This window comes from Eimeria tenella, genomic scaffold, assembly GCF_000499545.2.
Source record: "Eimeria tenella Houghton genomic scaffold, Eth_scaff16, whole genome shotgun sequence".
NCBI lineage: Eukaryota > Apicomplexa > Conoidasida > Eucoccidiorida > Eimeriidae > Eimeria > Eimeria tenella.
In genome coordinates this window covers 316,349-341,560 of record NW_013541531.1, presented here as the reverse complement: position 1 = coordinate 341,560, position 25,212 = coordinate 316,349, and the positions used below count along the sequence as shown (strand labels likewise).

Here is a 25,212-nt window from a genome sequence, read left to right as displayed (position 1 = left end):
TCTCCGCAGGAGTCCACTTGAAGCACCTGCGCCACATATGCAGTGCGCCACTTCACTCAGCACAGGTCTACTCATCTCTATGTGCACGTCGACGATGTACTGGGCGCTTACAATCCAAACCTCCCAAAACTAGGAAGGGTTTACCCGTCAAATCGCAAGGTCTACGGTTCAGTTACTCTTCACAAAACGTGGCACCGCACCTGAACACTGGACAGCCTATATGTGCCCCCTATTCTCCCCCTTACATTCGTGACGATGCAATGCAGCAGAAATTCAAAGAAAAACTATCCACGACTTTGGCCACCTTCGACAGGTACAAAGAGGATGTGCATCTTGATGACAGCTCGAAGGGCATGCTTCTCGTAACGGAAAAGCTTCAATACCTTCCTCCACTGCCGGTTATATTCACATAGCACAGGCGGCACTTGCAATTGCCTCCACTGTGAAAGAAGATCGATTAGGCTGCTGCAATGAAAAATACGCCAGGTATGGCTCCTGCCAGATCCACGCCCCCTTTATCACTCAAAGGCATGGTAATGTGAGAGTAGATGTGAACTGGTCGGCACAGTTGAGGGTGATATCCTTCAACAAACAGATAATGCTTCCCGTCCGCATAAGTTAAAAGCTTGAAGTGTTATCCGCGTCCTTTACTGTATCATTCTCTGTACGTATCACGCACTGAAACCCTCAAATTCGGCCCTCCGTGGAAGTGTCACAGTGTTCATGAAAAACGTTCTCCTCATCTGATGGAAGGCTGCCGCATTTCAGTTCCATGAGACTGCTGGCAGAGGAGCTACCAACGAGGGATGGAGGCGGCGTTTCTGTTGGCGGGAGAAGCATCTGCCGTATGTACTCAGTGTCATCCAGGTCCCTAGCATCCCAAGGAGGGAGTCCTGTCTCTCCAGCGCCATGCATGTTTGGGTGCGCGAAAGATACGACGAACTCTGAGTCGTTCTCATAGACGCAGAGATCGGCACCAGCAGTCTGCTCAGCCGCAAAATGTACCTTCCGCTTACGGAGTTCCGACACCACGCTGGCTTGTTGAACAGAAGGCAGTGCGTTCCGTTGACCCACATCACCAGATTCTTCTTCTTCCCTCTGCAAAAACTCAGCCCGCTGCAGCTCCAGCCACCAAGCGGGCTGTGCTTCTTCTACGGAGGGTTCCTGAAAATTGTAAGCAACCACCGACAGAGGGCTATGGGCCAAATGAATAGGGCTTAAAGAGCTGTCCAGATATTACTACCGCATGCTTTAGGGAATTGCGGGAACTCTTATGACTCACCACACAAACCCCTAGCCATCTGACAAACGTAAATGGGTCCATTACAATGGAGAACTGAGCGCTTCTTCGAGGACTTGGCTAGCGCAGTAGCTTTGAGCTACCACAGCTGCTCAAGAAGCACGGATCTACCCACTGTGTGGACTAAGAACGAGTGATTACTGGTGCCGTATAGAATTAAGCAACGGTCACGCTCCTAGGTTTTTTCAATGTGCCTATATAGCCAAACGGTGGTCACTCCTCATCTGGGAAGCAGACGCCGTGGAAGGCCGGCTGAGCGTAAGACAGCCGGTAGGACAGGGCCAGTTTGTTTTCGGTTGTATGTATTGCACTGCCTTCGTCGTAATTCAGATGCACAGCTCCTTGAAGAACGCAGTCACCACACCGGCCCTGCAGTGTCCCATGAACTTCTTCATGAAAATATTCCGAGCAGCAACGCTACATCCCCACATGTGGCCTGCATATGTTCCTGTATGCATCTGAAGAATGGCAAGAGGGTGGAAGCGTAGTAAACTGGCATGACGTGCATGCATCCGGATGCAGTTTCCTTTGATGCGCCTACTAGGTTCTTGAAGCTGGTGTAGAAAATACTATGCTGGGACAAGGACTGGCGTACGCTGCCAGCAGTGTGTTGTTACCTTCCAGCTGACTGAAATACTGCGTTCAGCAGTAATGCTTCAGTCTGCACCTGTGAACCGAGATGCTATTGGCACGAACTAGAAGTCGTCGGAGAAATGCAACTCGCCCCTCGCCGAAACCGTTCCTCCAGTGGTTCGACACTTGTAGAATAAACAGGAATTCTTTCAGAATGTCTCGACTTCCTGCTCCCCAGACGCCAGAAGCCGAAGCAACGAAAGCGTGAAGCAACTGGTCTCGGTCGACCAATGCGTGGGGAGCGCTGCCAACGCTACAGCATGCTCCTAAGACTAATGAAATTTGTTAAATAAATGCATGTTTGTATTACTGAAAGGAGTGGGTATAATTTGCTGAGTAGATACCAATAGTCGTACCCCTCTTTGGTGCGAGCCGTTGAGTGTCATAGGAGTGCTGCACAGCTTGACTCGCTTTGGGGAGCATGACTACTTTTGGTCTTCCTGTACGTGTGAAAAGTGGTTTCAGTGCGTTGTAACACCAGAAGAGCAGAGGGGAACGAAAATGAATTTGAGCTTTACGCCTTCAGTATCCTTTGCACACTAGAATGCCACCGCCAGTTTACGTGAGATGCAAACGCCACTTGCTCAAAACAAAATAATTGGGGAGGGACACGCATCTTTGTATACATCATGCCATCATGAAGTCAAAGCCCTCGTGGTTCTTCACCATAAATCGTGATTTATGGTGGAAGACCCTCATAGTTATTTAGGTTGACTTAGTGCATCAAAGTTGGACTTCTTACAAATCGTGCTCGAAACCAAGAAACACCGGTTTCGATAGACACCCTAAAAGAATAATTTCTATTCAGAGAATTGTGTTTCGTACGTATGATGACGCTTTGCCGGAGCGGTCTCAGCGCATTTACTAAGATCATCTTGCTGCGCGGGGAGCTCCTGCGCAGTACAAGTATGGTTCGTAAGTTGATACCCAAACTTCCCTGGCAAACAGAAAAAGTTCTTATCGGTCATACATGTGTGAAGCCACGGCTGTAGAGGGAGCACAAACGGGAAACCTGGAAATCTTCCAGACAGAGCAACTCAAAAACAAAGTGAAGGAGTTTCAGGAGCTCCATAGAAGACGGGAGTATAAGACTGCACTCCTAGTCGCCTGGAGAGGAAGCAGAGCTTCGAACCAGATATATATCGTTCGACAACTGGCCGCGAGAGTGGGGCACCCGCGGGGAAAGTTGGATAAGTATCGCTTGACAAAGTGTATATTTGACGCACTGACAACCCTTGAAGCACAAGGATACAATCGACATGAGGCTCTTTCTAGGTGACCCGTTTCACCGATGTGGGGATAAACTTAAGGCGTTGAGGCAGCGAGCTGGCCATGAGCTGGTTGTGTGCCCCATGGGCTCCGAAGTATCTCATTGCATGCATCTCAGGAACGCCGTAGACATAGGCAGCAAGACGCTCGTGAATTAGTTGCTTGAAAATGGTCTATGTATCCTGTCTGGAAATAAGCCAGCGAAGCACAGCACATTCTAGCTGTAGGAAGAAACGATGTGTCAAGCCTCAACTCTGAAACAATTATGCAAGGCAAGCGCGAAAGCTGGGCCAACAGAGCAGCTTTTGTGGGAGGAGGCTGCGGAAACCCTAGTCTGCAACCTGGGAGCAGTGCTTGCCCTTACAGAGAGGTGGTTCACGGAGCTAAGCAAAATAATGGATGTTGGGAGAGTGAACAAAGGCAATAACGAAAGAACAAAGCAAACTGTAGGCAGTGAGAGTCAAGATTCGAGAGGGGCATTCGTTTGCTATGAATGAACGAGGAGGGGTCATGGAGCAAAGAAACGCTCGATCCCGAAGGAGAAAAGCACTAGACTCGGCGAGTCGTGTAAGAGGCGTGTTTAAGGAAAACCATGCTAGGGACTAGGTACTCTCTGCGGCTTTTGCTGCTAATGAAGGAAGATATAAGAGAATCCCTTCCAAAATGTCGATGCTGATGGAGTTGCTGCGTGCGGCAGCAAACCTCAACATCAGCAGCGCCAGCAGAGGCTGCCGCTGCTGCTGTGGGGCCGAGCGCTTCTCCTGGCGCTGCCGCAGCTACAGGTGATCTAGAGGACTCTTCCGCTGCTGTTCCTCTTGTTCCTGTTCATGCTCTCGCAGGAGCTTCTGTTGCTACAGAAGCTTCTCTTGCTGCGCTTGGATAATGCCACTACGCTGGTGGGTGTAGATAGCAGCAGCAGCAGCAGCAGCAGCAGCGGAAGCAAGTGCAGCAGGGCCGAGGTCGTTTGACTGCAAACCGGTGCAGCTGAGGCACCTTGCTGTTGCTGCTACGGCAGCAATGAAAGCATAGAGAATAGGCAGCAGCGAATCCGTGCCGCAGAGGTCATTGCTCCCTGAGTCTAGCTTTCTGAGATGCCCGTGCACGTCAGTGCGCTGCATCTCGTCTTCCTGCTGTAGCTACTGCTGCTCCCGCTGCTGCTCCTGATGCTGCTACTGTTGGTGCCGCCGATCGCTGGCATTGTCATCCCATCGCTGTCTCTCTTGCGCTGCTCTTGCTCTGTGCTGCTCGTCCTACTGCTCCTGCTACCTTCCTCTTGGCAGACCTTGGACAGAATCACGTGGGATCGAAAGGCTCCCGTTGGATGCAGTCAAGGTGCAATTTAACAAAAGTGTAGGCTTTTGGGTTCAACAAAGGCGGAACATATGAGAAAGGCCCGCTAGCGAGTTTGGGGGAGTGCTATGCAGCTGGATTAAGAGGGCTTCGTCGACGTGAAGTTGCCGTCGAAGCCAGTGAAGCATTCTACGATACTGGCGCGTCTCGTAGTTTCATTAGTCTGTTGGCTCAAGAGCCACCATAGCTGTGGCGACTCCGCAGAATGTGTGTTCACCGTGACAACGGCCAGGAGTTGTGTAGTGGCTGTTTAGTGGCCCCACGAACGTTGCGACTAAGCCCTTAGCTTCCTTGTGCCAATAACTTGAGAGGTGTTACTTGCTTTTGAATGGCAATTCATTTCTGCTGCCAGCCAGCTGCAGCTGGAGCTGGCTTCCTGCAGGAACCTGTTCCCTACCTTCCTGTTTTAAGATTTGGCCGGCCTACACGGCATACGGAAGCCTTGTGACTCCGATATGATAAACTGAAAAGCCATAGGAACGGCAGGTGGTACTGTCTAATCTTGTTGCGGACTAATGAACCTGCAGTAGGACCCTCTGCAGACATGGTGGTGAGGCAGCTGTTTATGTCGCGCCGAATATAGCTCGAGCTAAGACCCGAAACAAGCATATGGCTCAATTCGGGATCCCCCAAGAAGAATTATTAGGCCTGATGGTCAGGCAAGCGTCAGGTTAGACTCCAAAAGCGGCGACAACTGTCTTGTGCGCGTGCCCTGAGCGATGCCTCACACACGCGACAGTAAAGGTAAAAGCTGGAGATGAAGGAGCTAGTTTGGGAGACGCACACGAACTCACACAGTCTCAGTAGCCAACTGAACGGGGATAATACCTCAATGTATCCTCCAGAACTGAGAATATGGGCGACCTTACATCTTCTTTTGAAGCGGAGGAGGCAACATTTTTATCTGCGCTTGTGGTTCAAAACGGCACAGCCGCACAATTGTTCACATTCGATGCTGTTGTAGTCGTCAAGTACAGCGAAGACGGCTACATATTAACGTAGCCTGACGCCACGCTAGAGCAAAGCTTGTTGGGTGACTGGCTGCACACAGTAGAGAAGGACAGCCGTAACACAGGCAATCGAAGGAAAAGGATGAGACCAAATTGTTAAAACAAATTTACTTTCCGTCGGACTGTCGACAAAGCTAGCCCATAACTATCATGTTTCAATGCTGCATTTCAAGCTCCCTCGAAGTCCATCATTCGCCGTGAATTTGAGGAAAACTAAATATCATTTCATTCTGTCTGCCAGGCCTCTACCGGATTCATGTGGCCAAGACGCGGCCTGGGATGAAACTGCTTTGTGCTGAGAACTGAGTTCAATCTTTTGAGGCTGGGCCTCTTGCGACCAAGAAAGCTCCAGTGGCCTTTGGGCCTTCCATCAATACCTACGCCCAACCGCATCTAGATCAAGCTGTTTATTTACATGTGAACGATGCTGTTAATTACAAATCATGGCCCACCGACCATCTGCAGCGTCCTCCTGAGGCATATCAGCTCTATCTCAAGCTCACCAAATGCAATTTTGCCAAGCAGGTGCCTATCTGCTTCCGTTTAACTGTCAGCGCAGAGGGTACATAGCCTGCCAGTAAAAATAATAAATAAGGTCATCCGTGCATGGTATGGACACTAGTTTCAAGTTGGAACTTCTCTCTGTATTGCTTCCGTCATGGCTACTTGGTAGCCAACAAGAAGAGCAGACCGCAATTGACAGCTTTGTTTCAAAGCAAGCCCTCTGACAGAGGACGCAAAAGAACTGCAGAGGTGTTGTGCGTAGTAGGGAGTCAGCAACCGCGAGTTTGTCCCATCGGGGCCGCGCTTCTGTCTCTCACGTGCCGCTGACCCAGTTGGCTGAAAAGACCGAACCATACTTGAAAATCCTCCTAGGATGCTGAATTCATATTTTTAAAGCTTGCAAACAATGACTGTGGCAATGTAGTCAGTTCCTACCCAACATTTCTGTGAGCTGCCTTACCATTCACCGCTTGGACGCCACGCAGAGCAACTTCGTTCATTCCTATTCAACACTTCTCTAAGCTGCGCTAAAGGTCACAGCGTCCAGGCTACGGCTGATATATGAATTGGCTGGGCGCAGAACTCAGAGGCTGCTGCACAGCTCGGACATTTTTCCATGAATCGAGGGCACAAAGTCTCAGTTTGTTTCTTAGTCGGTACTCAGTAGATGTGCAGCGCATCTTACTGGCCGGGAATGCCACTGTTCCTCTCTCGCAGAGCCACCTTTGATCAGTACTTGATGGCTTTATTGGAGAAGCATGACACATCTAAAAGCGAATCTAGAACAGTGCGTTCTAATGTAGGTTGCCCACCCGATAACTCCTAATTGGTGCTGATTGTTGAGGACACTGTGAAGCCTGCACGTTGCCCGCCTATTACTTGAGTGCTGGAAAGGTTGCCTTGTGCTGCAGTGATAAGGAGCCGAACAAAGGTCTCGGCACTTCGCTCTCAGTGTTTTCTTCCTTCCTCCGAAACTCGGCACCATTCCTACTCGTGGACGGTGGAGTGGAATTGCCGCATTGGCACAAACGTTCTAGAGCCCTCTACGCATTTTTTAAAAGAGCCTATGTTTTGGAAACTGGAGGTGCAATGCACTGTGCATTCCAGGAGATCCTCCACTACTAATTAATTTCGGGAACTCCACAGTTCCCATTCCCTTCCATTCGAGTGGCCAGCCTGGGCATTCCGCGACTACGTTAATTTCTGTATGTTAGAGAAACAGGTAATGTCGCATTTGTCGAGCACTATGCGACGCACGCACTCCCACAAGTACTTTTGTAAGGCAGTGCCAGTTGCGTGCCTCTTCGGCCGCCTCTCAGAATTCGCGATTCAGGTTCGCAGGCTCCAAGACGATTCCTTCATTGCTAAATGTTGTGGCTTTCATATGCAACCGTTGTTCGTTTTCTCAAATGCAATTGCCGTCACTACATCGATAGTTGCAGACTCAAACCCACTCCAGCTACGAACGTCCAACACACAGCGCCGATCTAGGGAATCGGCAGCACCAGAGCGCCAGGAATAAATTCACCCAGATCACACGAGTGCCCCCAAATTAAGCTGAATAGATTTATTTCCTCTCTTATATTGCGGAAATTGAAGTTGATCGCTCTGCAGAAGGCTGGCTTACACGCTAGTATGATGAGTTGATTGACAGACTGCAACGGAACACCGAAGTAAACCATGCGCAACACCGCCACACAGGTATGCTGGAGACCCCAAATTCATTTTCCTTCACAGCGCCTTCCAGAACAGTAAATAAATCAGTATTCATGACCCCTCTACTTACTGGTTACCTGTAGGAAAACGTCGTTTGAGCCGTCACAGTTCGTTACTCACCAGTCTGCCGTCTCAGTCGCCAGGTGCGATAGACATTTGCTGTTCCATTTTGCTGCATAGCACACTACAAAGTGCAATCCGGTGCATTAAAAAGTATCACTTATTTTCCATTCTATGTGTAGGAACAAGATTGGTGAAAGCTGTTAAGAATGTCATCAAGCCAGCTGGAAGCGCAGCAGTACGGTGTGCTCGGCTGACAGCAGCACACCAGCCCCTCTGGCCCGCACAGCGGCGGTTCCGCAGGTACACCTTCCCCCTTCATCTATCTGCATTTTTCGCAACGAAAGTGGCCCCATTTTACGACGGTTTTGCTGATCATCATTTGCACATCTGCGTTCCCCTGGGCACTAGTGCTACAGGTTCGTCAAGTATGGCACTTCTGCAACCACACGCTCATAGTTTTCGTTGATGCTGCTCTGACACTTCCACCTCGTGTGCGTTTTGCAGAGTAGGCCACTTAGAGCGGATGATGTGACTCTAGGGAGTCTTTGTAGTGGGAAATATTTTTACTCTGTTTAAGTTCGTCTTGTGATTTGTCAGTGCTGTTGGCTGGGTCCGTCGTTCTGTGCTCCTCATTGTCACAGTCTGGTGTGCGTGCTTTGTGCGACCCTGCAGGTTATTGTCGACGTCTCTTTGGGTGCTTTCACCAGCTATCTCCTTAATTTTTTCATTTCGTGCGAAAATGGCGGACGAAGAGGTCCAAGCTCTCGTCGTGGACAACGGGTCCGGAAATGTGAAGGCTGGAGTTGCAGGTGATGATGCGCCGCGCGCAGTGTTCCCATCGATTGTTGGCCGCCCAAAGAATCCCGGCATCATGGTTGGGATGGAGGAGAAGGATTGCTATGTCGGCGATGAGGCTCAGAGCAAGCGAGGTATCCTGTCTTTGAAGTACCCCATCGAGCACGGGATCGTCACGAATTGGGATGATATGGAGAAAATCTGGCACCACACTTTCTACAACGAGTTGCGTGTTGCACCAGAAGAGCACCCGGTTCTTCTCACAGAGGCCCCTCTTAACCCGAAGGCAAATCGTGAACGAATGACTCAAATTATGTTCGAAACGTTCAACGTCCCTGCGATGTACGTCGCTATCCAGGCCGTGCTTTCGCTGTATTCTTCGGGTCGTACTACTGGTATTGTTCTGGATTCGGGAGACGGTGTGTCCCACACTGTTCCTATCTACGAAGGTTATGCACTGCCGCACGCAATGATGCGGTTGGACCTTGCCGGTCGTGACCTGACAGAGTACATGATGACAATCCTTCACGAGCGTGGATATGGCTTCACCACCACCGCCGAGAAAGAAATTGTGCGCGACATTAAGGAGAAGCTCTGCTACATCGCGCTCGACTTCGATGAAGAGATGAAGGTTCGGCGCCGAAACATTTTATTGCTGTTGGTCTTGGAGTGACAATTTGTTGCCAGTAGACCTCACGCGCTCAGTTCTAACATCCATCGTACGAGTTGCCTGATGGCAACATAATCACTGTTGGCAATGGGCGTTTGCGTTGCCCTGACATCCGGTTCTAACTGCGTCTTTCATTCTGAGCTGTTTTTTCACGTGAATGGTTTGTGTCTTTTTTGTTTCCGCAGAATGCTGAGGACTCGAGTGACATCGAGAAGTCGTACGAGTTGCCTGATGGCAACATAATCACTGTTGGCAATGAGCGTTTCCGTTGCCCTGAGGCTCTTTTCCAGCCTTCATTCTTGGGCAAGGAGGCATCGGGTATCCATCGTACCACGTTCGACTCCATCATGAAGTGCGATGTGGATATCAGGAAGGACCTCTACGGCAATGTTGTTCTCTCTGGCGGCACAACCATGTACGAAGGCATTGGCGAGCGCCTTACCAGGGAGCTCACATCGCTGGCTCCGTCTACGATGAAGATTAAGGTTGTTGCGCCTCCTGAGCGCAAGTACAGTGTCTGGATTGGAGGGTCAATTCTGTCTTCGTTATCGACTTTCCAGCAGATGTGGATCACGAAGGAAGAATATGATGAGTCTGGGCCGAGCATCGTTCACCGCAAGTGCTTCTAAGTTTGCAGCAGAGTAGTTCATGACTTGCGAAACGGCCTCTCGATTAATAATACGCTTTGCCGCAACGTGAAGTAGGCGTTATTGTGTGCTGCCTGTCGCTGAGCTCCTGCATCGAGCGGCAAGGGGTTCAACCGAGCGCAAATTCTGTGGAAATAGCTGGACAAAAGCATCTGCGACGGGTGGGGGCAGGCGCAGCTAGCTGTTGCTCCCGACATCAGTCATGGAAATGCGTTTCAGGCTAAGCAAGTAGCTGCCCGCCTGGTGGGAAGATGAGGCTAGGAACTGCTATGTTTGCCCCTCACTTGGCGGTATTGCAGTGTAGTACGTGCATTGTGAACCCAGAGAAATGTGCTCCGCGTGACGCAGCGAGGCACAGGGGAACAGCAAGAGGGGCCGTTATTGCTCAGCGTGCTGGACCCCCTTGTTCCTTCAAACCTTACTTATGAGGGCTTACGCATCGCACCTGATGGGTCGGTGTAGCGTGATCATTTCACTGTTCAGTAGTAGGTATGGGAGGAGTGTAGTTGGCAGGATGTAGGAGCTTTGCAAGCGGTGGAACGGTTGAGATGAGTAGTGAACAGAGGCTTTGCCCAATGTCGGATAGTGAGTGTTTCTCGAGCACGAAACGTGCAAGGCAACAGGTTACTGTAGGTTTATGTAGTTGGCAAGAGTGGGCCTTGCCCAGTATTCGGTAGTAAGTGTCAAGCACGACACCAGATTGCGAAGCAACAGGTAATTGTAGGTTTACGTATCGTACGTTTTTCATGGGAGTGTGACGGAAAGTTGTGGGTAGCAGGGTCCGGGGGAGTCTGCGGCAAGCAGTTCAACAGATTGATGGAACAGAAAGATTAAGAGGCGGAGTGTCCGCTGTTGCTGTGGGCAGAAAGAGGGCGGCGTAGAGAGGCATTTAGTGGATGCTTTTGAGGAGTTCTGGGAGGTCATCAGTAGTGGGGAAGGTCTACCGCACCGTCTGGTCGGCCTATTAGTTAATGCCCACATGAGGCGATCTTTTGGTGGTGCGTGACGGGGTCAGTCATTGGATTTGGTATCTGCCGCTCCATTTGTAGCTAGGAGAGCCTCTGATGCCGTGACATCTTGCTAGGTTCGCACTGTTTCCACAACGACTACTTTGTTTGGTCATTTTCACCGTGAAAGTATGTTCACCTTGGAGAGAGAAAATTTGAGAGAGCTCTGAGTTGTTGGAACAGCCCAAGTAGCTGACTCTCATAGGATACTACTAAAGCCAAACGGCGCGTTGTAGCGCTCATCTGCAGGGATTGATCTTTAAAAAAATGATCTTTTAAGGTTCATGCCATACTTATTGAGTTCGCTAGGTGTCAACTTGTCGAACACATTCTTGAGGTGTTGCGTATCTGGGCGCTCCCAGGGGTTCCATGTGAAGCAATTGTCCAGCGTTGCGCGGACGCTCGGATGAAACCAGGCAGGAACGGTAGGTTTGCGACGATTGTACAAGAGCGCGTGTATTACTCCTACGCATCCACAGAAATCAGCATTGGTAATCGTCGTGGCTGTTGCAAGGTCTGGTAGCAAAGCTGCATATATTTGCTTGACTGAATTTCACTTACCCTCGTTAGAGTGTATGTCTTCGTAGGGTATCGGACCCCCCAGTATTTCAATTAGGCAGCATGCAAGCCCCCAAATATCAAGCTTCTCATCCACGTAGTTGCCTTCCACGAAGCATTCAGGAGCCATGTAGCGGGGAGACCCTCCGTTGTCCTCCAATTTAAGCTTTCCGTGCTGCTCTAATGACCGTGTCTTGCCAAAGTCGCAGAGCCGAATGTTGTACTGCACACATAAGTTGAACATCACAGAGAAACCAAGGGAGAAATTCACTCACAGGGCTGTGCCCACCCTCATTCATCCTGGTAGAATAGCCAACCAATTGCACCCACGTGAAGCCAAAACGAGCGAACATTCATGACAGCAAGTTATGAATTTTGGCGACCTGTGTTGGTAAAAATGAAAAGGAGGCTACGAAGAATTTGAGCGTTTGGTGCGAATCCTGCTTACATCTCGGTCGACGACAAGGTTAGCTGTCTTAAGATCTCTGTGGACAAGGCGCTTCTCCGTGTGCAAAAAATGCACTGCTTCTATGAGCTGCCTACACATTTTTAGTCGAATACCGGCAGAAATATTCGCTTTGTTCTCGTACAAAATATCAAATATGTTCCCACCATCTAAATATTCAGTAACCAGACCTACAAAATTCTGATCGATACAGACTCCAAAATACCGAACAATGTAAGGGTGTTGAATCATGCGGTAGGAGTTGATCTCTCGTGCAACCGATCTCATTGCTTCCAGTGTCATTTTGCCATGTGCTTGCTTAATAGCCACTACCTCACCCTTCCAGAGGGCCTTGTACACCGTCCCAAAGCTCCCCTGGCTAATGCACGACGTCAGCGCGAAATCAACGCTGTTTATCATCTCTTCTTCAGGGAGATTGAACACGAAATACCGATAGCCCATGGACTCAACAACACGAGCGGATGCGTGGTCCGGCTGGCGGGTTTTGGCCGCCCATGCGAATGGGGTGCAGGAAATGAGTCCCTTCATGTTCCCATTCCCCGAAACCGGAATCATGTGAGTATACGACCCCTCTGCAGCAACTTTGCTAAGCGCGTGACGGGGCAGATCAGGGGGTGGGCTCGTTGCGTCGTCTCGACGCCTATATGTTATTCGACAAACGCGACGGCTCGAAGACCTTGACTGCCGTGGCTGCGCTGGGCTGTTCGGCTCTATTTCACGACAGCCGGGGCGCTGCTGGTCGGCCTGTTTGGGCCACACCGTCATAACACGCATTCCGACAGTAGCAGCAGCATGGGAAGACATTTTACTTGCTGCTGGCGATGCAGCCAGCTTCGCAGCTGCCTCAGTTCGAAAGACTTTCTCCTGTGGCACAAAGGTCTCAACCTCAGAATCAGACGCCGATGGCGATGGCTCAGCTGTGCCTTGAGAAGCTGATGTTTCTCTGTCGCTCGTCGAAGCTCGGCATCCCTCGCTTTTCTGATAACGGTTATACAAGCTGCGAAGATCCACTGCACCCATAAGCTGTAGTGCTGGGTTGACAGGGGCGCGGCAGCCTTCAGAGACGCTGCTGTCGGAGGAAGGGTCAAAGCTAAGTGCCCCCTCGGCATTTCGGTTCTTAACCCTTTTCAATATCTTCTCCTTTGCGGCTACAATATGATCAAGCTGCATTCTGTCAAAAAAGGAGCTGAATAACACAGGGGGCTCAATACGTCGGACTGGCGGAACAGTGCCACTATCAACCCCTGTTGTCTCCAGGGCGCACGAGCCACCATTGAAATTGTAACTGTGGGGAAAAATTGGTGGTCTTTGTGGTAAAGATATCTGCTTGATTATGTGCGTACGGCATGCCCTCCTGACATCTTTGGGAGTGACCAATGAGACGACACTGGATCGCGAGGACATGTAAGAGTCGTATGCACAGCGAACTCCTCCCCCTTGAGATAACGGAGCCCCTGCATCCCTCCAAACCCGTGGAGCGCCTTCCTGAAAGACGTAAGGCGGTGTCACTGCATCTGGGCTCGGGTGATGGGGTGTGTTGTGAGGTGGTGGCTCTTGCTTGAACTCGTACCAGGGCAACCCACACGGCATTGAATGCCCTCCTCTGAGCCGAATACATCCGTCGGAGGTGGATGCTGATCCTGAAGACCTTGCATCGCTTTGATCACTTACAGGAAAGCCTGCAGGTGAGTATGTGCGTCCCCAAATTGGTGAATCGATGCACCGATTCTGAGTAGCCACCATCGTAGGCCTGCTCGTCATTGTAGAGACCACTACAATGGATTAGGAAGAGAAAAGTTAAAAGTCCGTGAGAAGCTTGTAGTGATACATGAAAACAGTTGGAAAAATCACTGTTAGAGATGTCGCTGCTACCGCTACCGAGAGCACGAACTTCCACGGGAAGGCGGACGAGAGGCTTGCAGCCTGAGTTATGGAAAATGCAGTGGCCTCCGTACAGGCAAAATGAGTTACGAATGGTGGAGAGTGAAAATTCCGATGCTTTGCGGTGGCGCCGCGCCAGCAGAACACCATGAAGATGCGCTCGTGTTGAAGAGAGAAAATGGACCTCACGTGCAGCCGTGTAACACCCCAGCAAGCTATAACTGTTGTTTCTGGGTAGAAGTCTTTTCGTCTAATGATCAATAATTCAACTCGCCACCATCGTTCTTACACCGAGCTGCTTGGCGAGTAGGTGTTTCATCAGCTGTCTTCGTGGCCGCTGCCGAGCGCGGAACACAGGTCGGCCACGACTAGGACAAAGATCGGCTTTTCTACCAGCCTAGCCAACGTCAGATACAAAACACCTTATTTTTGTGAGAACAGCCTGCTTACATTGACTTTTCCAGGGCAAATGATACCAACAGGGTCATAGACACCACGGCTGCTCATAGCTAGCGACCACTCACCACAATCGACAGTGCAGTGCACCGCATGCCCACACAACCCCGAACAAGGAAGCAAAACTGTATTGTAGAGTCTAAATAAAAACAGACTAGAAATAGTTCATGGGTTGAAGGATGACACAACAGAAATTAGCTGGGTTTCGCTATCGCCGCGTTGAATAGGAAGGGATCGGTGCGGTGCATTACAAAAGGCTTAGGCCGTAGATGAAACTTAGGCAACAACAGGAGCAAACTACTGCTTTTGTAATCACGGCGATAATAAAAACAGACTATTGATTTTACAAGCATCCTGAAGTTCATTGGAAATGGCAGAGTATTGGAATGCTCCATCAAGAATGTTTTGACCCCGAAAGGCGTATTCCTACGGACTTCGTTGAGAACAACCACCGGGGTACACACTTGTTACCCTCACATTCTATGCAATCATCGATAAGTAGGAGAAATGCATTAGCACAGTAACTGCATATCTAGATGCCCTCCAGCAACCTCAAATCCAGGGTGTTCGGCACAACTGACAAGCCATTTTTCTCGGAGGAAAGCTTCTCTACTATGAAATACTCGCTGCTTTCCCCGCATAAACTGTAGCCGTGCAACTGATTGCTTATCGCCTCACCTCAAGTCCCCCTGAGTAAACAGGTGCCACAATGTTGTAGCTTCGAAGACCATCTTGGATGTGCTGCATTGTGTGCTGCATTGTGCTTTAACACGCATTTGTTGAGTGAGCAGCAGAAAGGAAAGGCATTCTACTGCAGTTTCTTACATCCGCAGCAGCTGCCAGATATATGTCCCTCACAAGGCCTTAGCATAAACTTGTATGAAATGGCGTCGAAGGAAGAACAACCAAGCCAAGTCCAGCATCAGCATACTCAAGAGAAAATAAAACCAACCATCCCAGTAGTACGTGCTCTGCTTTTTGTCCTTACTTTTGTGTATATATATGTCAATCAGCGTGATACGTGAAGGCAGCTGCAATAGCAATCGCGAAAACGAACGACCGACTAAGTGTCCAGCACCCTCTATATCCATGTTGCGGATGTGCTGATTCAGGAAGTCTTATTAGGTGCGAAGAAACTGAAATACATTTCCCAAAGCGCATGCCACTGGATTACGTAAAGGTCATCTCGTAGCATGCTTCGAAATATGTGAAGAGAGCGGATGCCTCAGTACGACTCTATTCGAACCCACAGCCTACACAAGCATTCTGCTCGCTCATACCATAGGCACAATGTCTACCCTCCTGACAGGACCCTAGCGTTGTAATGTAACCTACTGTAGGTCGCCGACAGACATGAAAGGTACACTCTGCTGCTCTCAATTACTTGGGCAAATGGGCACTGAACTAAATATATGCGCGTGAGAACGAGAATGGCTTTTTCGTATTAAGCCACACATTCAGAGTCATTGTGAGCACTTGAAGGTGTGGCATTCGTTCTGCGCTAAGGAAACCGACAAGTGAAGCCAGATAAATCAGCTCTTTGTCAGTAAGAGACTGCAAAAGTTTGGCAAAACGACTGTAGCGCCTTATACAAATAGTGTCCGTCTCCTTTGGAATAGTATAGGAAAATCAGTATACAAAGGATTACTTGAAGACGGATTACCTACAGGCCTCAAAGTCCCCTATATACTGTCGGCTCTGAAGCTGCAACGCAATGCTGGAGTGTCGTTCTGCAACAACGAAGTCATCATGAGGTTTCTTCTGTTTTAGATAACAATAATGGCCTATAGCAGAGTCAGAACGCTTTGCAGTGATCTGAGCTCTAAACTATTATCTGCATACACCTCTCACCAACATTGATGAAAACAGATTGTGAGGATCTTTCCTAGAGCTTGAAAGGGTAGCTCCGACAAAATTGAGAAATGAGGCCTAAACAGGACAGTAGGTTGGGCAACAATCAGGACCTCTAAGCAAGAACCTATGCAATGGGCTCTAATTTCGCTGATGAATTGTTGCTTAGCATCCCAGATGATCCACACCCTCAGTGGCAATTTCTTCATGGAACAACGTCGCCTTTCAAATCTGAGAGATATACTGCTTTAATCTGTCTTTCCATGCGGTATATTGAGAGGCTCATGAGAGGTGCATGGAGCGAATAGGCCTTAAGCCAGAGAGATGGGTGCCTTAGCAGTCCTTCCGATGCAACTGAATAAGCAGAATGAGTTTGCTTTAATACATTTCATACAACATAGAATGTACCAAAGGCACATAGACAGCTCTGCCGGTAACGTTGTTTAAGATCTTGCACTTTTGCGGGTTTTGCGGACCCCTATATTCCAGTCGACACTATTTTGATTTCAACATTCCTTCGGTGGCTTCAATCATATAGCGAAAAACTCTCCCATGGATGTCTAGAAAACAAAAGGCTTAACAAGTATTGCAGGAACCAAACCTTCGCGCACTTTGGAAGGAACACTTAGAGGGGATCATTCATGTGGATTAGGTACGAAGACGCTTCGAGTCTCGTGCAAAGCACCAAGGCATGTACGTATTCAGACGCTAGCAACAAGTGTTTCCAAGCGCCTGAAAGCTCATTGGTCTATGATTTTTTTGATTTCTTCGTAATCTCGGTCCTGCATGGTAAAAGGTTCCCAAAGCGTACACGAAATTACTATGAATCATCCCAAGAAGTAAAAAAAAAGAGTGATTATCTCGAACTGCGCAATGGTTGCACTCAGCACGCGAGTTACTTTCATGTAAACACTGCTCATAATGCTACCTTTTGTAGGTAGCATTATGAGCAGTGTTTGCGCGCTTTGCCTGTTTAGTACGCATGAAAAACATTACGGCTACTAGATCACCAAGTTAGCCCTATCGTGGTGACATATATTAGGCAAAGGGGCCTAACCGCGATGGCTCAATTTTGACAAGGACTTGCAAACAAAAAAGTTTAGGTCCGCTGCATCGGTGATCTACTACACCAGGCAGTAACTGCCTTAATAAGAGCACTTTAGGTAAGGCCCCTGACTCAATGAGCTACAACCGCTGTGCCCACGGAAGAATTGCCTCTACAAGGCTTCTAAAAGCACTCGCCTCTGCAATGCTAGAAATCACGTGCTAACAAGGGAGGGGTTCAATTTTGGTTCTCATTCTCAGCACAAGACCTCCGGCAAGCTGATGCTGTACCGCTAGGAAATGTTACAGTCTGACGTAAGGCTGTCCCTTAGCTCAGCTATTGAGCCGACGACGCTCACACGTACAGTCGCAGCGGGCGCCTCAACACGGCACTCTAACACTGTCCCGCCTATCCCACAGAAATATTCTCAGCCTCTGCACCCACACCACTGCGTATTTTACAAACTTAATCCCGGTATAGATTGTTCGGCGAAACAAAAGTGGACAAAGTCTAGATTCGACAGCAAACATTAACTGAATGCGTTGAAACCCCAGATTTGTATACTCAACAATAGGAGACAGTTGGCGTTATTCCCTTGGTTGCCATTTCGTCTCACCTCGTGAGTTTTGTTTTCTCTTTATTTAAGTGTACCTAGACGGAGTAAGCCTTTCTTCTTTCGTTACCACGTAACAAAAGGAGTCAGACGCTGCAAGGCAACCTCTGAAGCTACTTCCGTTGGTACACCTCCCCCTTGGCCATATTGTCACTTCCACTATTACTGACCACATATCTGCTTTTCTCTCACTGCTATCTCTAGACCGCACCAATCATCTGCAGGGGGTGATATGCAAGAGACTCGGGAACGAAGGATCCCGCTTCCAGCAACACCAAAAGCAAGAGCAACAACCTTAGCACCAGCCGCATCAGGATGATCGGCGTCCGCATAAGCAGCAACAGCTTTTGCTGATTCTTACGTGAATAAGAAAGCTTCACAACCGAGCGTATGTCACAGGCACCCTTCAGAGCCCTACCCTTTGAAAGATTCTCTGGCTAACGTCCACCTTAGGCCACTCATTTCGGTTTGCTTGTACTTAACAAGCCCATTTTCGGTCTCCTTTCTAGACTGCAGCAGCTACCATCCGTTGACCCCTCATTGCTCTTTGTCTTGAAGGCAAGCCACTGCCTGTTCTTCTTTTGTTTTTTTTCCTCTTGTCATTTCCATTTCTAGTTTTATTATGTTCGTCTGTTTCCTATTCCCTTCACGTGCCCAGGTGTTATCCCCGCCGGAACATCACCATGTTGGCTTTGCTCCGCTGAGAGCTTCTCTTGTTATTACTATTGCATTCGCTGCAGGTATTCATGTTGCACCTGTTTTTTGTGCTGCAACTGTTACGGCAACGGCTTCTGAATCCGCTCCTGTTGCAGCTGTTGCAGCTACTCCTGCTCGCGCCACTGCTGACTGAGCCGCTTTCGTTTATGGATACATGCTCATAATCTTTGTCTCCCCTATCAAGTGAGTAGCGCCTAAATTGCGCGCTCATTCACTGCTGTTTACCCCAGCTAAGTTCCTGTTTTGTTCACACGCATTTGGGTTCATTGAGCCCAGGTTCTTCCTTTTCCCGTTTTTTTCTGTAGTGTATCATTTTTTTTCACGATTAAGATTGTTAGTACCATAGATAATTAGCTTTCCGAGCCTAGGCTGCAGCAAGAGCCGTGATTATTTAATTGAGTTGCTTCGAACTATGCTTAGCCTTCAGCACTACTGTATCTTACATCCTTTGAATGTTCTTCTTCCGTGCCATTTTAGCGCTGCGCACCACAGCAATTGCTCAACAACCAGGAGGAAGGCCAACAAAGTACAACACTGTGTCCAATGACACAAAACTTTCATAGGTGATGCGCATAATACTAAAGCGTTTAGGCGTAACATGCGGACTGTTTTCGGTATCGATGCGTCAAACGTAGGAGTGGCAAATCTGGATTAATGCGGGCGGCTTGTATATATCTTCATATGCTTTTCCGAACTAGGCATTAGGCAACTTTGTACGAGAGGCATTTAACTGCACAGTTCCACGACAGAAGTACGATTATTTGTAACTGTTCCATTTCCCCACAAAAGGTCTCATTTGGATGGTGACTCCATGAACAGCGTGAAAATCGGGCCAACCTTTCGGTATTTTGGGTGCATCGGCTTTTCGCTATTCTGGGAAGTCAATGCGGGAGGGCTCAAATTCATGAGGCTCCAGAAATTCTGTAGATGTGGGTCATGTCTAAAAAGGGAATATCCCACCTGTGCGCATTCAACGCTGTGTGGTCACCCTCGTCATTACACATTAGTGCGGAGCTCTAACTCCACAACGGCGTTTATGGTTCTCAGAAGCTCCTCCCCTAGAGCAGAGGTTGAATCTCTCGAAAGTGTTGTATGACAACTATGGACCTGAAGAACTCCCTGATTGTTTCTTTCAGAATGCATTTTGCAAGAACACTGGAGAAACGATCTTTACGGGTGATGTAGGAATGTGCAAAATACAGAACGGAGAGGGGGGAAGCGCTGATTAGGCTGTAGTTTTGTGCGATTTTTTATACTTCGTCCCAGGCCAGCATTAGGGAACTCGTAAACATTATTTTGCTCATGTTGTTTTGAGAAAATAGCGCCGGAAACGTGGAAACCTGCACCAGATTTCAAAACACCTGACCAAATCTCAGAATATATCTCAGTCGAATGGATTGGGAAACAGTAGTTTTCCCTATTTTTCATTCGACAGACAGGAATCAGTGAAGGGATCTTGTTGGGTGCCGTGGACAGCTGATTGTTTGCGATATTTTTGTCCAGAGGGCTAGAACCTCTGCGAAAGGTACACCCAAGTGGGTCTTTAATGGCAATCTCTCACAAGTCCTCTAGAGAGGGTTTTCTGTGAACTTGCCAGGAACCTTTTTCTGTTTCTTCAGGTTACCAACATCTTAATGTTCTTAATTTATCACTTCGAAGTTACTTTCTATTCAGTTCAACGACCTCTTTGTTTCTGAAGTCATCATCTCGACCTTACCTTTTACGTTTTTTATTTTTTAGTTCAACAGAATTTTCTCGTTACTCTGGTAGATGCAGCTTTAGTGTCCGTAGCAGGAGGCTGAGCGGGAGAAACAAAGCTGCAATTTCACGCTAAGACCACCCGAAAATCTCTTCCACCGTTTCAAGTAGTCCAACATATTTATTCTCATGTTGTGATTTATTGCGCGCTTTATACTCGCTTACTTCCTTACCTTGTTAGGTGTTGAATTCTCCCTCAATCTTGTGACACCCACTACTGCCTGAAGCAATTGTTTATGGAGAGTATCCACTTGGAGTTTTTATTCCTATGTTTTCTTTTTTGTTTAGGGTTTAGATGAAGGAAAGTGGATAGCTGATGCCTTCGACGTAGCGTCCAGGTGTAAAACGCAGTAGTTTTCTTCGTGTAGACCCTTTAGTATGACACTCGGCCTGAACTCCGTCAACGGCGTTCTGACCTCTGATATCAAAGATATTAAATTTTTTGAAGAGGAAAAAGTACTTGATCTAGAATACTAAGTACCTTTCCGATGTATCGTGTCGTTCCAAGACGCTCGCTCACAGGAAGTAAGAATTTAATTTTTCTTAGAGAGCGTCTCCCGCTAAAAAAACATCAGCAACTACTTTTGATCTCCACACAAGTGGCCTCTCTATTTCACAGCAGGAAAAACAGATATGTAAATTAGAGGCCAAGCTGAAGTGGACAGAAATAGAAAGAAAATAAAACGCGCGCTTCAAGCTTGCAAAGTTTGTTGGTGGGGTCTTTCTGGGTTTGGACACGTGTAGCAGTTTTCAAAAAGGAATAGCTTCCTTTCAGGCCTAACCGGCTGAATTTAGCAAAAGGAAGAAATTGGTTTCTTCAAGTGGATAAAAAGTACGATTCAAAGAGACTAAATGATGCGCGTGAGCAGTTCGCTCCAGTCCGAAGTCTCTGCAGCTCTGCATTATCCTGTGTCTGCGGCCTTTCCGTCCAGTTCTGAAACTCTTTTAAACAGCAATATTAATTGTTCCTGGAGGTGTCACAAGAAAATTTATGGTGGGACTTTATCTACCACTCGCATTTTCCGACAGATTTTATTTACCTCTCGCAAATGTAGGCGTTGAACTCATCTCAACAATAGATACATAATCTGGCAGTATGACTTTTAACTCCTGCACAAATGCGAACACTGTGGCCGTAAATACGTGAACACTTCGGCAAAATTTGCTTAAGGCTACTTTGCAAGCCTGTATAGAGTCCAATTATGGTGTAGTAGCTGTGGTAGAATGATGCAGTTTTGCCACATGTACTGACGACGCAGCATGGCAGCCGTAAATTCACTATGTGGCGTTGATCTAGTTGCCAAGCCAAATATGTTTTGTACATCGAGAAAGCTCTACGTCGCATGGGGCTTCACGCGTACGTCCGCTCTCGGCTAGTGCATGGGGGCTGGATCCTGGGTGTTTATGAAGGGTGCGTACATTCGGTAGATGCTCTCAACATGTTTCCCTTCGTAAATATTCTTAACGTTCAAAACAAAAATATATTTTGAAATACAGAGCAGGATGACTAAGCGCGCTCACACCACAGTGGACCTCGGCTTCCTTAAAGCTCGTGGGTTTGCAGGGGGTGTGCGGGCCACCATGGAAGCTCATTGGTGTAGTTCACATTTTGTCACTGCCCAGTTGAATTTGGTGTCTTTTTGTGCATTCAAAGTGACTTATTTGCGTTTAGTCCACTACGAGCGTCGACTTTTCCCTGAAAAGCATCTTTAGAGCCCCTGTCCGTGGGCAGCTGCAGTTGTTCACCTAGTGGTAGTTGTGTGACAGAGTGAGGCTGCTTCCTAGCACAGTTTTCCGTGTGCAGATGTTGCTAAACAGCCAATACTAGTTGCTAGCGGTAAATGAGTGCTGCTATTTTGTTTCGGCACTAGCGCATCAGTTCGCTGGTATCCCACGGGCAGGAATGAAGTGCCGATAATATATGGCGTTGTCTCATCAGCCTCAACTTTTCAAATACTTACATTAAACATAGAAAAACAATGGCATTTGAGGTAGCATTTGGCGATGCATCTAAAGATAAGTCCAGTCGCTTTTTAGCATCTTCTCGGTATGGAGCAACTTCCGCAAGCGTCGAGGCAGACGCAAGGCATTGCGTCCCTCGATGCAGTCTGCCGGAGGACACGTCCAAACTAAGTAATATATTATCTTCTTCTGTAAGCTGTGATATGAATATAATCCCGTTCAGCAGTCCGGAGCAGTCTCCCGCAGCGAACACAATTTTCTCTCTCCTACCTCCCTGCACGCACTCTGATAATGCCTCACCTTTGGGTGCTGTTCCGTGGCTAATGCCCCCAGCAACGGCTTCAAGATGCCACGACGCACAAAAGCAAAAGTGTTCCGCTGATTCCGCATCCTCGTCTAAACCCGAGGGGCCTCCCTGGCCGTCATTTCCACGGGGTATGCCTTATCCAGAGCGAAAACTTTTGCTGCCCGCCATAGCTGAACCTTCTGTTGAGGATTGCTCAAGCGATTCTTCTCCATCTACCGCTGGCGATGCCACAGATTCCAGCAGCAACAATTGGCTCAAAAATATTTCATCAGATTTTTCACAGGAAACGGCTTTCGACAAGGGAGTACTTCCTCCTCCAAAATGCCAAAAAGCCGTAAACCAAGCCAGCACTACGCAAGATGGAGAGTGCCCTGACAGAGATAGCGCGTGTCCATCATTTTGGCCATGCACTAGCCGCAAAACAGCGCCAGAGGCGCCATCAATGTGGAGCCCCTCCTGCGAAGGGGCATTTCCTGGTGGGCTACAGATACAGTGGAGTGTTACGGAATCGTTTAGAGAGCAAATAATGTGCCGTACATCCGCGAGCACACAAAATATTTGCGAAAGCCGTAGTCTTATTGGCACCAGCTCCACATTGGTGCATCGTGGAAATTCTATGCGTTGTGGAACCATTATGCCGCCGATGGAATATCTGGATGATGCGAATGATGGGCGATCTTGGCTAGAGCATTTGGAAAAGCTTCGCGGAGGTGCCCCTAAAGAAGAGTATAAAAGAGAGAGGACCCGGATAGTAGATGCTCTCATCCGGCGAGCTGCTACATACCCTAAAATATCTGGCATATATTTTGACAAGCACCAGGTACAGAGATATTACTTACGGCCTGCTGTGTCTTATAAATTGCTGGTAAATTTAAGGGAAATTAAAGGTCACTCGGTCTTCATCTTGATGTTGTGTACTGCATGGCACTGAACGCATGGTTGCGCAGCTTCGCTGGTCAGTTGGATGGGCTCACAATGGGCGTCGAGCGGCAAAGTATTTCCCTGTTAAACTTTTCGGGATGCGTGAGGGATACGACATGGCTGTAAGCTTCAAGTCCACCAAAACCACGTCTCTGGAGGCTTCCTCGCCACTTCTAACTAATCCACTCCAAGCTACAGAGCCACCGCCTAGCTCTACTAGGAGTGACGATCGAGGCACCGACCGAGTAGTAGTGGCAGGGGCTACTGGCCCCCTTGGAGGTACAAATGTGGTGCCGCATACTGCTGAGAGACCGATGGCAATGTCTCTCCAGCTGCAACCTGCTTTTAGTGGCGCTACTAATCTGTGCGGCCAGACGTGGCAGAGTAGCACGGAAATGTGCCCTCTGACTTGTCCAGAGAAGCCACTAGCTACGCCAGGTCTCTTACTGACAGGGAGGAGCCAAAGGCTGGCAGCTGGGGATGGAACAAGATTGCCAGACACCAATCATTGTCCAAGCAGCGTTCAGCCACAAAACTGTAGTATTAGAGTACTGCCATCGCCCTCGCAGCAAGGTCTGCACCCTACTGAAAGTAATAAGACAGAACAAGGTGGTCAAATAGGTCGCGATCATACATCAGGGCCCAGTAGTCCTATTAGAAAACCTCAGGATATACTCTCCAATATACCGGTTTTGCAGCCAAGTCCGGCACAGTGGCCCTTCACGGCATTTCCTGACATAGACAACTATAAAGTGTCTGGTCCTAGTAGTGCAGCCCCTGACAACAAAAGTAGGCAGGCAGTGATGGCGACGCCCTTAACATCTTCAGATATTTGCTATTCGAACAGTACGGAGAAGTCTAGTGAGCAGGCTTCAGGAGTGCTAGCGCCGCCCTCACCATTCATCCCTCAGCCTGCACACAATTCTGATAGAAACACAGAGGCTTCTCAAGCACCTTGTTGTCCCGATAGCCTAGAACTGTGCGGATTTGGGGGCAGCGTGGATGAAACCAACGCCAGTGTTTCCAGACCATCGACTGCCAGTAATACCAAGGCCTTGACGGGCGAAAGTAGCGCCCGTTTCAGAGGTTATTCTTCAACTACGTCTGAGGCATCATCTCCTCAAGACAAGTATGATCCTATTCGCCAAAGCTCTCTAGAGTCTTATACACACGCAGTAAGCCGATTTTGCGAAGCTAGAGAGCCCTTTCATCTTAGCTTTTCATTATTTTCTCTTTTGCTGCTTCCCTGTATGTTAGTACTTTTGACAGTTCATTGTTATTCTCTTATTTTAACCGTTCCTCTTTACTGTACTTTTGCCACTCACTTTCCTCACAGTGAAAGAACAAAAGAACTCACCAAAGCAGTTCTGTCAAACGATTTCACTAATTCGTCGGCATCTGCCGAATGTTGCTTTGTTGTGATCTTGAGCATCCGGTATCCCTAGATCTGTATCTGTTTCCCATTTCCTGCCCAGTATTTTACACCCATTCTTTCTTCGAGTGACTATTATTTTTCAGCAGGGAGCTTCTAACTGGCAGGTTAAGCAAACCCTGCAACCTGAAGAGCTAGGCTCCTCTAGAGCAACTGCTCCAACGGTTCTCCTTTCACCGGAGCTACATAGTTCTCACTCCTTGTGTGGGCCTATGCATGCTGGCAGCGTTAGCCAAAAGAAACAGTCGACCATACTGCCTGTTGAGGACAATCGTGCAGCA

General features: G+C 48.4%; 4 protein-coding genes across 4 annotated transcripts; 2 read left to right on the top strand and 2 right to left on the bottom strand.

The window, feature by feature from the left end:
• Positions 1 to 687: 687 nt before the first annotated feature.
• On the bottom strand, positions 688 to 1,324 carry ETH_00009560 (uncharacterized protein; the record flags this gene model as incomplete). Its single annotated transcript, XM_013373613.1, has 2 exons — positions 688 to 1,164; positions 1,283 to 1,324. The coding sequence occupies 2 exons, from the start codon at positions 1,322 to 1,324 to the stop codon at positions 688 to 690; spliced, it is 519 nt and encodes a 172-aa protein (XP_013229067.1).
• Positions 1,325 to 8,584: 7,260 nt separating this feature from the next.
• ETH_00009555 (actin, putative) lies at positions 8,585 to 9,939 on the top strand (the record flags this gene model as incomplete). Its single annotated transcript, XM_013373612.1, has 2 exons — positions 8,585 to 9,271; positions 9,496 to 9,939. The coding sequence occupies 2 exons, from the start codon at positions 8,585 to 8,587 to the stop codon at positions 9,937 to 9,939; spliced, it is 1,131 nt and encodes a 376-aa protein (XP_013229066.1).
• Positions 9,940 to 11,223: 1,284 nt separating this feature from the next.
• Positions 11,224 to 13,749, bottom strand: ETH_00009550 (Tyrosine kinase-like (TKL) protein, putative; the record flags this gene model as incomplete). Its single annotated transcript, XM_013373611.1, has 3 exons — positions 11,224 to 11,429; positions 11,526 to 11,745; positions 11,971 to 13,749. 3 exons carry the CDS (start codon positions 13,747 to 13,749, stop codon positions 11,224 to 11,226), a joined length of 2,205 nt encoding a protein of 734 aa, XP_013229065.1.
• An 8,539-nt stretch (positions 13,750 to 22,288) lies between these two features.
• ETH_00009545 (uncharacterized protein) lies at positions 22,289 to 23,509 on the top strand (the record flags this gene model as incomplete). Its single annotated transcript, XM_013373610.1, has 1 exon — positions 22,289 to 23,509. One exon carries the CDS (start codon positions 22,289 to 22,291, stop codon positions 23,507 to 23,509), a length of 1,221 nt encoding a protein of 406 aa, XP_013229064.1.
• Positions 23,510 to 25,212: the final 1,703 nt, after the last annotated feature.